The sequence below is a fragment of the Lutjanus erythropterus genome, chromosome 10, assembly GCF_056507025.1.
Source record: "Lutjanus erythropterus isolate fLutEry1 chromosome 10, fLutEry1.hap2, whole genome shotgun sequence".
In the NCBI taxonomy this organism is placed as follows: domain Eukaryota; kingdom Metazoa; phylum Chordata; class Actinopteri; order Lutjaniformes; family Lutjanidae; genus Lutjanus; species Lutjanus erythropterus.
Window position 1 is genome coordinate 39091079 of NC_139326.1, and position 13661 is coordinate 39104739.

A 13661-nucleotide genomic window follows, 5' to 3' on the forward strand; every position below is an offset into this window, starting at 1 on the left:
GCTAAATTACTTTAAAGCTAGATGATTTTTTCAGGTTTTGAGGAACTCATACAGTTGAGGAAGAAGGATAAAAAAGAAGGTATGTTATAGGTGCAAAGGGTATTTTGATTACGTATAAGTGTTTTTTATCTAACCGCACATCCACCTCAATGGAACCATTGTTATCATGATTTAGTATGGATGATATACTGTAGATAATATGTTGCACATGAGTGGCGGATGGCGAACAACACCCAGAGACTAGCTGTGCTGAAGAAAGATGATAATAACTGTGAAGCAATATTACAAAAGAGGCAATAAAAACACAGCTTTCTCCCATGATGCTCTTTTCAGTGGTGATGACAACACAGCATCTGCTGTGCTTTATAAATGAGGGAGTGTATACCACAGAATTACAATGACAGGCTCTGCGCACCATGTACAGTATAAGGTCTGCTCATGGTGTGGCAGGCTTGTATAATCATGTGAATTTATGTTTTAATAAAACCTCATGAATATTACATTGGAGCAGCCACAGATGTGGAACTTGCCTAAATTAGTAAATGCAAGAGAAGTGCACACTCTGGAAGGAGGAAAAAAACCTCTAAATGTAGGATGTCTGAATGAAAGGTATGGCATTTCATTTGTCAAACCTCTCCTCTGAACTGTAATTGTCCAATTATAGTTTAGCCACCTAAAAGTCTGTGTAAATGAAATTCAGAGATTTGTTCCTTAACACAGTATATGTTAGAAAACAGTTGCTAAAAACATGTGAAAAGACTGAGAACTATGTAGTATTGAATTGTGGAGCTAGACCATGAAACTGTTTTTCACATTACTATGGTCAGGATTTTTTGGGTGGACCTGAAACATGCCTCAGTGACGCCCTGGAGCCATACATCTCCTAAAACTAAATAAACTAGAACTGCTAGACCAGGGTCAGCAAACTTTACTTTCAAAAGAGACATTTTTGGCCAAAATAAGAAAAAAAAAATCTCTCTGGAGGTGTAGTTGTTTAATTCTCTGTCCTGTATTTTTAAACTTGGCATCCACAGCTAGAGAGACTCAAGACTAGCCATCAGGTGCCTTGCTGTAGATATAGGCTATAACACACATTTTATTACATAACAACATTGTAACATCCATCATGTTGATAAGTCCACATGCATTTGTTTTTGTGAAGCTGGAAGTCATTTACTCCTGTGTTTTTAACTACAAGGTTGAGTTGAATCATTATTGCTGTCAGCATTTAATAAGTGGCTCGATTTGCTCCACTAAACACTACTAGTCGACTAGTAGTAATCATTGTAATCATTCAAATTTGGTTGGGTGGTAAATAACATTTTAGTGTGGTGTGACAAACTCAGATCACATAGTTATTATTGCTTTACACAGGCTTTAAGTTGGCATGCCAGGCTTTCCAAACAGTGTTTTGGGGCTGTAGTAACAGCTTTTCCAAGACTGAAAAACACCAAAGCAAAAGTGCAAGGAATGGATTAAACAGTTTATCTGCTCTAATGCAAATGCATTAGATAATTGCATTATTTTGTGAAGTTACAGGTTTTGTTTAAACTGCACTGTTTATTTCCTCACTGTGCAGGTCTGGGATGATATCATGCTGATATTACGCTCACAGCTCTGTCCTGCTCTTTATCAGCTGGACTGCAGGAAAGCAGGGCCAGCCCTATAAATGTTAAAGTCTGGCTGTTGCTCTTTCAAAATGAGTAGGCAGAACAATCCTGAATTACATCCTCAGGAGGCTTTTACAGTGAGGTACATTTATTATTAAAGAGTGTCATTCAGGTCAGTGTGTCATCAGGAGCTGCAACGATTCATCGGTTAATCAATTTGAGTATTTTTTTAAATAAAAAAATCCCAAATTCTCTTATTCCAGCTTCTTAAATGTGAATATTTTCTGGTTTTACTCCTTTATGACAGTAGAGTGGGCAAAACAAGATATCTGGGGATTATTTTTTAAACCATTCATTAAATTCCTCTAGTCAATACAGAAAACAAAACAAAGAAAAAAAAGAAAAAGAAATGCATGTTCTTGTTTCTGTCTTGAAAGCAGTCCCTCCAGGAAGTTGCCACGTTGCGATCACAACAGTTCACACAAATTCAACCAACCACTGTGAATTCTGTGTGACCTTGCAATCTTGTCCCAACTCCACAAGTTTTCTGCAAATTTGACAATTGTTGCTTCCCACAAGTTCCACCAGTCATAGCACTTCCCCACACAAACATCGTGCATGTACGTCCAAATGAACTGACTTGATGTTTTATTATTTGCTTTTTTTGTATTCATATTGTTTTGTCACTGTTATTGCCATTTATCAATGCCATGTGTATTTTTGAAAATTACGGTGTGCTGTCTTGACTGAGTCTCCTGAGCTCCAAAAAGATTTTGCTTCCCCTAGGTGCACTTTTTCATCTGCATATAAAGCAGATTTTGTTAGAATTTTTGAGTCTTTTTGGTGAGGCTACTGAAAACGCTCAGAACATATTTTTATTCTCATTGGAACAAGCTGCCTTTGATTTTTGAAATTTAAAAATTGAAATTAAAAAAAGGAACTTTTTAATTGCAGTTTTCTCTTGATCCTGCAATTTCATTGCAAAAAAAAATAAAAAAAACGTTGCAACACACATCACAATTTTTTAGAAAAGTTGCCATGAAATCAGGCATTTCAGATTGCAAAAATCCCCAAAAACATCTGCGAATTCCTGGAGGGACTAAAAAGAATAAACAAAACTCTTGATAGTGTTGACCTGAGGATGTCACTCCTGTGGTTTCAGAGACAGAGAATTCATGCAGCCATTCAAGTATGTTGTTTTGGACATATCACTTATCTTGTTTAGTAATGTGAATAAAAAAGTAAAGTTTACGTATCATGGACATTTGGATGCAGGGAAATATAAAATGGCATATAGCAGCAGCAAGATAAATATGAGGAAATACCAAAGCAAAGATTTCTCATTTCATCTTGAGCATCACATGACCAAACAGTGAGTGGACAAAGTCTTGTGAAAATGTAAAGGACATCTGTTGATAAGCTCAGTTCGGGTCATTCTCACAGTTTGTACTCACCCTGACAGCACACCCAGCACCAGGTTGAGCATGAAGAAGGAGCCGATGATGATGAGGGGGATGAAGTACAGCCAGTTCCACGTGTTCCCTGAGGCATCGTTGGCCTGGACACATAAACAAACAAACAGGACTGTTAATACTGTTGTGTTGTTCAGTTAAAGGATAAGTCCCTTTTTTATTGTTCACATATTCCAATAACAAAATCCAAACCAACGGTGTGTTAGTCCATCCCTCAATACTTTCTGACTTTAATTTCCTACAGCAGTTGCTCACTTTAATGACATCCAGGTCAAAGACAGAGCACAGAGCTCTGTGTCCCCAACAAATGAACTGTGTCCTCCTCTTTGACCTGGATGTCATTAAATTGAGCAAGTGGTGCTCTAGTATTTCAGGCAGCAGGACACTGTACAGTATGTAGGACTGAGTTAAAGGAGACTACAGTATGTGTGTTCATGGTTATCAAGGTCATTTATTATCATCATACAACACATGGTTGCATAACAAAATCCTCCATGTTACACACACGTGCAACACGGATAATTAGTGTGAAGTCAGAGTAGAATAGGATAAAAATATGACATATAATAAAACAATATATGCAGTTATTTACACACATAAAAAAAAAATGTATACATCCAGCAAATAATTCTGTCATGCATTTTTTGAATTTGCATCAGGTTGAATCTAAACAGCAGCAGGATAGTGATTGTAATATGGACGACATCTTCACATTAAAAGCTTGACATCTGGGAAACATGGATCCGGGCATGAAGCATTATCGATGTTTTAGAGTCTGCCTCCCCTCGTCCTGCCAGAGTCTTGCTTGTCAGCTCAGAAATGGTCCGCCCATCAAGTGCAACAGCTTGATCCTGGATGTTGTGGAGGAGGTATTTCTCTTCTGATCACAACAGTCCAGAGTTCTGCACGGGTCCAGTCACAGCACAAAGCTGTGAATCATATTTGCACCTGCCCGGAACTGCGAACATCCCCGCAACCCACATAGATTAAACACTCATGTTCATGTGTTTCCAAAGTGACAATCAGCCCAGCTTGCAGCTATACTTTTTCAAACTTTTTAAAGTAGTCAAGTCACTGACAGCTAACAGCCTTTGAGAACAACAAAATCCTCCCACATGTCTGATTTGGCCTTCGATGATGTATGGTTCATAATTTGGCTATTTTTACCCTTATGTCATCAGTTAAGCTGTCAGCTAGTCTTCATCACTGTCAAACAGTGGCGTCCCACTGTTTGGCAGGATGTGGGGTCAAAGCTTGTGTTGTAGAATTTCACAATAAAATCCTGCCAGCCGATTAGGCTGATATTTCAGTATTAGCACATATAATTGTTAAAAATACTGCAAAATCATTTCAATTTCTGATTTCTCCATGAAAAAAGACATATTATTGTATTGTATGGGATTTAATATTGTTGTCACCTGCTGCCTGCCTGCAGTTCATTCATTTTTACTCATGCCCTTGCCCCTGAATATACATAAATGTATTTTTTACCTGTTACACAAAACTTCACCCGGCAGGTACCTGTGTGTACCCAACCCAATGCAAGACTCTACAACAGTCTGGTTCCCCATTGCTTGATTCCCATTTTGTAAGTTTTCCAGTTTGCCAGACCTTAAGTCTAAACTGGAGCATGGCTCTTGTCCCTGCTCAGCTCCTCTGGTTGGGTGCTGAAAGATGCTGTGTGCACACTGTTGATTGTCTCAGCTTCCTAATCCAAACCTGAGTGTATTTCTGTCATGATGATGCATGTTTCCATGTAACAGTTGAAAAAATAAGAGATTAAAAGAGAAAAGCAGTAACATATCACGTGCACCTGTTGCCAATATATTGAAAGAACATGTCACACAGTCTACCATACTCCTTTGGTAAAACCAGTAAATTTACTTTGCAGAACATGGGAGTCGCTGGTTAAGGCTGCCTCGGTTGGTTATTGTGTGCTTTGGAGAGAGCAATATTGGCTTATATAACAGCAGTTTTCCATCAGAAAAGACTGTCTCACAGCAAGGTAAAGAGGAGAAAATATTCTTAATATAGCATACACTTAAAGCGATATTGATTTTTTTAGGTGGGAGATGTATACAGACAGTAGTGCCCACATACTTCTGCTCATGTAGTGTAGAATATTATGAGAGGAGCACACTGCTTTGTGGATTCATTACAGCTTTGCATCTTGATGGTCTGGAGATAACATTCACACCTCTGAACAGCCATAACCATAGAAGTGCTGATGGGAGCGAAGCGCTGAGCCGTACTCACCCTCTCATTCAGCTGTGAGACTTGAAAGAAAACTGACAGGCTTCACTGCTGTAATGGATATTATTCTCACTTTACTCTGCTGTCAAATCACTGGTTCTCTTTGGAAATACAAGACAATAAAATGGGAACTGGCATCGGTGTGGACTGGAGGAGAGATGTTCTAGTTTGTGTGTGTGTGGTTTTCTGGTGAAGCAGCAGTTACAATCTGAGGCTCATGTTCTCCATTGTGTCTTCCACTCGGCCTGAGGGCTTTCTACAGTATTAATGTTTACAGAACTCTTTACAGCGGGCACTCACGCCCAGATTATTACTTTGGGGGGTTAATTTGATTGCTGGAAATTGTCTGGTGATGCGCTCATTTACTGAAACCCATTGTGATTCCTTCCAATCATTCAGCAGCGTGTGTTAATTTCTCATTTTGCATCCATAGATTTGCTCATTGTTTTCTCAGATAAAGGAAGAGTCTCATTACTGTTTTTTGAACTAAGCAGCACAATTGTTCTTCCACACAATGGAGGTATTATGCAGCTTAATTAGAGGGTGAAATGCTTACATACAGTGTGACATGCAAGACTCTGAGTACAAATGACACGGAGGCAAGCAAGAACAATCAGTGAAGGAAAAAATGTGTAAAAAAGGGGCAATATATTTTTAAAAAAGAAACAGTCTTTTACAATTTTACATGGAAACAGTGGTAGCAGCTGCTTAAAGGATAATGCTAATGGAGACAACAATTTTTGAAACTGGTCCAGTATTAAGGGGTAGCACTGCAGCCATCAGAAGTGAAAGTGAACTGTAATCCCTGTAATCGGTAATCTGTAATCCCTTCTCTGTTCAAAGTGACCAGACTTCATTGACAAAAACAGTCATTTTACTTCTCTGGTATACTGCTGTTTGGATCAGGTTTTTAACCTTTAAAAAAAGTCAATACATAACACACAAAAACACCAAAAGCCACACAATAACACACACAAACTAACAGATCGAGGCAGCAGTAGACCTACAACTCCGATATTTAGCAAGATAAAATTACTGTTTTTGCTAATGGAGCCTGGTTGGTTTGAGAGATCAATATTTGGCTTTTTAACAGTGGTTTCCTGTTGGAAAAATGCTGTCTGACAGCAGGTAAAGTGGTGAAAATATCCTAAATATAGACCCTGAACTTAAATTGATTTTCTTTTTGAGGTGTCTAAAATACATATTGCTGCGGAGCCTGTCTACAGCAGTACATTGCTTAACTTCCTACACCAGTACTCCTGCTGCTTCTCTAAGTTGGGGGTGTCAACTTTCCCTTTAAGCTTTTTAAGGATTTCTACCAGTAACCTGTATTGTATTCACAATAAATGTTTTAGGGATTATCAGGATCATCAGATCTGGTTGTTTCTTTCTAGTAGAAAGAAAGTAGTTCTGGTAGACTCTACTGCAGAATGGCCAAGTGTCATTTAGTCTCATTATCTTGCAGAGAAGTCAGACATCTCTATGGCTGATATCTCTAAAACTCTATAACCAAAAAAATCTAGATTGAAAAATAGCACTACAGGCCATGAGAAATTGTAGGCTCTATAATTTTGATTTTGGGGTTAACTGTCCCTTTAACACTTCCATTAGATTTGTGTTGATCTGATGGTGTATCTTGTATCTCATTCTTTGGAAGCAGAATATGAATCAGAGTAAACAGGTTATTCTATTATTTATGTTGAATTCAGACAGGAATTCTCCTACATGGACACTGAGTCAGTGTGATGAAACAACACTGATCGTGGCGGATAAAACCAACTCCAGATGACTGAGGAATCAATATCAGTTTAAATGACTTGTTAAGATTGATCTTCTCATGCTGAGGTTCATATTGACCCAAACTTTCAGTATCCAAGATAACAGGATTATGGTCTCCGGTGGGGCGGCTGCAGCTGCACAGCCTGGATTAGGTTGCCACAACCGGTTGTGCATCTCCTGTCGGCATCATCCATTCTTCCTCATCATTCATTAGGTGGATATCTACTGTGTGCTCCCCACAGGACTGTTCCTATTTGAACTTTGACTAATATTAGTGTGACTTCAAAGACTGAATCCTAATGTCCGCGCTCACCCCTGCAGACTTCTGTCATAAGTACCGTGATTTTTTCGTTTTCATCATGTCAAGTGTGCGAGGGCTCTAGGCTGCCGGGGGATAAAATTGGCCATGAGACATGGCTTAAAACCTCACTTGTTTCCATGGATACAAAGTTCCCAACCCTGTAGCCCAACTCAAAGTATGTTCTGTTTTTAACAATACTGACATTGGTGATGCAAATCTCAACTAATGATCCATCACATCAAATCCATCAGATGGAAAATCTGACAGAGTTGACATCTTGATACATTTTTAAACCATGATTCCTATTTAGCTTTGATGTAGAGGGGCTACAGAGTTGACATGTTATGATTGAGACACATCTATAGCAATATTATTTAGTGAATTTGTCTAAAAATAGAAATATCAGTGCTTGAGCAGTATTCTCGCCCTTTTAAAACCAGGAAGTGAGACAGGGGTCCTTAGAGTGATTGTAAAAATCTGACAGAGTTGATGGAAATCTGGGGCCAAAAATTTTATTTGAAAAACAAATTAAAATGAATATTATTATAATAGAACACTTTTATACCTATGTTGTCAGCAGGTATTGTTAGTTTTAGATTTTGAAGGTTTTGAACACATTTTTAAATTCTTTGAAATTGTGAATTCTTGTCTGGGACAAGGCTGTTTCTGGCCCAGAGCAAGTTTAGAAATAAAAAAAAATAGAGCAGACCAAAACATTTCATTTATTACATATATTTACATTTTCACCAAAAAATTGGAGTGTTGGTATTAATAATTTTTTTTAGAAGACATGATTTGTTCCAGTTCTCAAGGATCATCATAAAGACTAGTTATTTTACTTTTTTCCCTGTCTTTAAAAAGGTAACAGTCATAAAACTATGAATTATGGGCAGAAGGTGATTTGAGCGAGGGTGTCATCCCATTTATTAGTGAATACCTTAAAATGACTGTCCCTTGTTAAGCAGCCATCCACTGACATAAAACATGGATGATGCTTCTCCACCTCCTCCCACTGTACAAAAGTGATGCCAATAACCCGGATACCGGATACGAGCATTGCCTTCTCAGTGTTGGAGAGTTCCCGCCCGCACAGCGCTCAGATGTCAATCATGGCATGAAACCTGCTTTATATATATATATATATATGTATATATATATATATATATATATATATATATATATATATATATATATATATATATATATATATATATACATATATATATATATATATGTATATACATGTATATATATATATATATATGTTAACTAATTAAAACCAAACTGATCAGAAAAATGAAGAAACATCAGCATAATAAGCAATAGCTACAAATCATCTTTGGGAAAGATTTATTTGATATGTACTTTGGTGTTTTAGGAAGCTGGGACCATTTCTGTCCATTTCTCTATCGTCTATGCTGCTAGCCCTCCCTCCACCCGATAGTAGCAGAGAGAGTTTACAGTGGGTGACACTCTGATCCTTTACCTGACTGAGGTTTGTGCAAATTAGAATCTGTGGCCTTGACCATGGCTCTGAAATATCAGTAGTTTAACTGTGCTGTATATTGATTAATCCATGATGTTATCCTGCCATTCTGTCAGTTTTGTCTTGGATCTATGATATACTCTAAACTGTATGACAGACTTTTCAGAAAAAAACCCAGCAGCTCAAGAGAAAGTGAGCTTGAAGCACCTTGGAGACTTGATGAATTATGTATTTAGTCAGCCTTCAGCACTCCTTGTCTTCTCAGGAATGTGCATGCAAGTATGTCTTTGGTTAATTTCTCCTTTACTGACACTGTGGTGTGGTCCATATGGGAAATAATTTCTGGATTGTAATTAAATTTGTTAGATGGTACTCTTGGTCCCAAAAGAACACATCTTAATGTTTCTTTTAGTCTTTTGCTGGGCACATTTTACTGAGGATGAATCATTTCTAATTTTGGACACGCTATGCACTTTCCTCTTGCACCCTCAGAATGTAAACTTTGCACCTACGTGATCTCATAATCCAATTCGCAGATTGCCATTAAAATGGCAGTGTTCATTAGTACAGGGGAACACAAATGTATTGCCTTTTTACATGTGATGCGCACTGATAACGTTTTTTTTTTTTTTAAGGTTATTTTTTGGGCATTTTTTTGCCTTTATTGACAGTGACAGCTGAAGGTATGACAGGAAAGGGGGGTGAAGAGACAGGGGATGACACGCAGCAAATGAGCCACAGGCGGGATTCGAACCAGCAGCCACTGCAAAGGACTAACAGCCTCAATACATGGTGCGCACGCCCTACCGACTGAGCTATAGGGGCGCCCACTGATAACGTTTTCATACAACATGTAATTCAGTGAATGAGCAGTATAGGTTTGGGCAGTATTTAGAATTCCCAAAGGTATGATTTTCAATACTGTCATTGTGAATAAAGTTATATAAAATAATGTAGAAGTATTTTTTTGTTCATAAAAAAATTAAAATACAAAATGAATTTAATTAATTAAAACAGGGAACTTAGCTAACAGAATCATTATTTGGAGTTAGAAAAAAATAATTGGCTGTTCATTTCTGCGCTACAGGTCTCCCAGCTAATCAGTTAAAATATTATTATTAACATATTACCACATATAACTTTATGTTGAGATGACGTCCTCTAGCTACAAAAGCAGTTTATTAAGCCACCACCAGCTGCACATATTCTCCGTTTAGCCTACCGATGTGTCACTATCTGCCACGGCAAAGCGTCATTGCGTCCTCCAGCAAGAATCTATGGAAAAAGGATGCTTATTATCCTATCTATTCATTATTCTATGGACCATAAGTATTTTAACCAGTAAGACTTGTCTAAGTAGGCTAATTGCATATTAGACACACAGAATTATAATCTAGTCCATGTCATACATGCTACAATAACTTCTAATACTCTCATATACCGTATACAACGGTAAAATGTCAGGATGATAAAAAAGTATGACAAAATAGATGCTTTACAAGCCTTGTACAGTGTTTATGTGGAATGGTGAAACCTGTTCTTTACACAATCTGAAACCATCACCATGATCATAGAAGGCAGCTCATATGATTTCCCATGAAGACACAAAGACACTCAGCCCTGCATGGCCTCATCATCCATCTCTGCTCCCCAAAGAGCTATTTTTAAACATTCAACCTCTTCTATCAATAGTGCAATCAGACCAGTGGAGCTCAACTCAGTCTGACAGAACAAGACCGATGTGTATTTCAAGACTTCAGTGTAAAGACCACAGTGCCACCAACAGAGGACATTACAGCTGTGGCAAAATGAAGACAAATGGAACAACATGAACTGTATACACCTACTAAAAGTTCAGTTACAAGTATAACTAGTATAAGCTGGCAAACAACTTTCCATACAATAACACAAACACATGGATGAATTGTAATAATGGGGTTTAATCATGTTCACGGACTCTCAGATCAATGGTCTCTCACCCACACAAATCATTCAGCGGTGGATCTGATCAGGGATCAGCTCAGTGGTCCTTGTGTATGACGACATGTTTGGAAATCACTGCAGTGGCTTTTCTCTTTGTCTCAAACAACAGGCAGAACGATGGATGATTTCAGTGTGACTTCAGGGAGGACAGACCCTGGAGAGAGCCTCCACAGAGCACTTCTGACAGTTACGGGAAAAGGGGATGTTAGGCATGCGTCTTGGTGAGACAGATGCATTTACACCTTTTTAACATCTGCCAAGAAATGAATTCAGATTTCAGTCCATCTTGGATGCTTGTTGGATGCATTTGTCATCATTAACATGGTCATAATGAACGTTAACAAAGAACATGGCTTGGTGTTCAACTTACAGCTGTCAAGTTAGAATGTTAGTGTAGGGAAATTTTTCTGCCATGCTTATGCAACTAGTTCACTGTAGCTTTAGCAATATATCTGTCTAACCTTGCTGTCAGGATGTAATGAGAATTAAGGCCGCATGATCAGTTCACTCACTTCTGTTTCTATGCATTCACGTCACGCTGCATTCACTTTTTTGCTTTGGAACAATCCCAGTTGCTTTATCAAGCACACTTACACAATGCAAAGCAAAACGCACTATTAATTAAGCAGGAGGGAGGCAGTCAGAAACAGATCAGACAGCCTATACAGACGAGTCAGAGCCAGACAGTCTTGGGGGATGAGGTCAGGAGTGATGTTAAACCTGACGAGATTTAACATCACTCAGTGCTGTGGCAGCACTGCAAGGTATCACTGCGAATTTATGTAACTACCTCAAACATCACCCAAAAAATCCAATACAAAATATTATACAGTGCATAGACACATCCTTTTATATTTAGCAGCATTTGAGTTCATTGCTTTGATTAAGTGTTCCTCTAAAGTAAGAGAGGAAAAGAGACTTGATGTATTTTCTTGTTTCAGCAAAGCTGTGTAAGGCCCTGTCTGGACAACAAGCGTCTCAGGCAAATTTTATTCTTTTTACTTGAGTGCAATAAATGTTTTAGTTGAAAAAACAAGACTCGTGTGAGAGAATTGTGATCTCAACTCTAAGGGAAAACAATCCTGATTCACATTTTAGCAAGAATCACACAGACCTAATGAGAATTTCAACAGATGTATCCAAAACATGGTTGTAAAACACAGAATTACAAAAATGATAAAAAGCTGCATTATCTGTAAATGAAGACTTGCACCTGAAGGGTATTCCACAAAGAAGGAAAATCTTTTTGGAGCTCAAACTCAAAAACAGCACAAAATAAAAGTAAGTAAGTATAGCACAGAGCATTGATATGTCAATTACAACAACAAATGTGTTCTTTTCAGAACCCATGACAAAATAAAAAACATGTAGAAATGCAGAAAAATACTGCATAATAAAACAATATACTGAGTCGGTTCATTGAGATGTACATGTATGATGTTTGCGTGGGGACTGCTGTGATTGGTAGAACTCACAGGAAGCTAAGATGATTGGTTAAATTTACAGAAAAGTAGCCAAGTTTTGACAAAATTGCAAGGTCGCGAATTCACCAGGACTGATTGAATTTGCGTAAATCGTTGCTATCGCAACATCGCAAGTAGCTGGAGGGACTGATTTACATCACAGCGGAAGTATTAAGGGTTTAACTGACTTAACTGATAGTTGTCCTCATTCGGGAACTGGATTGTTGTGCTGCTAACTGTGCTGTAGCTGCCATTAGCAAGTTTGCTCAGTTATCGGTTTGATGGGAAGCAGCTCGTAAGATTAATGGAGGCTGGTTAGCATGCTGACAATCGAAGAACAAGTTTGTAGCTTAGCAGCTATATTTGTAAGTTGGAAGTTATTTCATTCATGTGTTTTAAACAAGAGTTGTCTAACATCAAACTGTACTGAAATAAAATACCAAAATGTTCAGGTTAACCCTAACCCCTAACCCTTTTTGTGCCCCAAAAATATATCTCTAAATAATTAATTAATATCATAAACATGCATTGACTAGTTGACTGTTGGCCAAAACTAGGGCTGCAACTGATGATTATTTTCATCATCGGTTAATCTGCCCATTATTTTCTTGATTAATCAATTAGTTGTTTGGTCCATAAAATCAGAAAATGGTGAAAAATGTCGATCAGTGTCACCTACAGCCTAAAATGATGTCCTCAAATGTCTTGTTTTGTCCACAGCCCAAAGATATTCAATTTACTGTCAGAGAGGAGTAAAGAAACCAGAAAATATTCAAAAATTAATGAAACTAATTAATTGATTATCACAATAGTTGGCAATTAATTTAATTATCGATTAATAATCAATTGATCATTGCAGCTCTAACTAAAATGGACGGGTACTAATTGGACATGATCTACTTCATGACAAAGACAAGTAGGCAGAGGCAGTAACAGGGAAAGGGGTTGGACGTTGTATGATGAACGGCTGCTGGTGAATCCCTACACAAAGGCGCTGTATTAGAAAGGTGGAATCATCTGTCATAATGTGGCTGTGAGCTGGAAGTGGCTGCAGAGGGCTGGGTGTGTTCGTGCATTAGCTGGTGTCGGGGTGAGGCTGCCTCAGACCCCGGCTAACAGAATGGAGAGAGCACACAAGGCAATAGAAAAGCCATTAGTAGCCCTGTTCTGCCCCTACAAGTGTTAGCCTGAGGACAGCCATCAGTTCAACAGCAATACCACACCCATACTGTCCAAGACGCTGGAGACAGAGCAGGAAATAACAGCTACTGACTCATACAAACACAATGAACCAGCTGATACCTGACTCTTTTA

At 38.2% G+C, this 13661-nt stretch overlaps 1 protein-coding gene across 1 annotated transcript in view; it reads right to left on the reverse strand.

Moving 5' to 3' along the window:
• cacna1ba (calcium channel, voltage-dependent, N type, alpha 1B subunit, a) overlaps nt 1-13661 on the reverse strand; it is a 162922-nt gene that overhangs the window by 132762 nt on the left and 16499 nt on the right. Inside the window, exon 3 of the mRNA XM_084729269.1 lies at nt 3065-3168. Within this exon, the coding sequence (XP_084585395.1) occupies nt 3065-3168 (104 nt within the window). The remainder of the gene's footprint in view (nt 1-3064; nt 3169-13661) is intronic.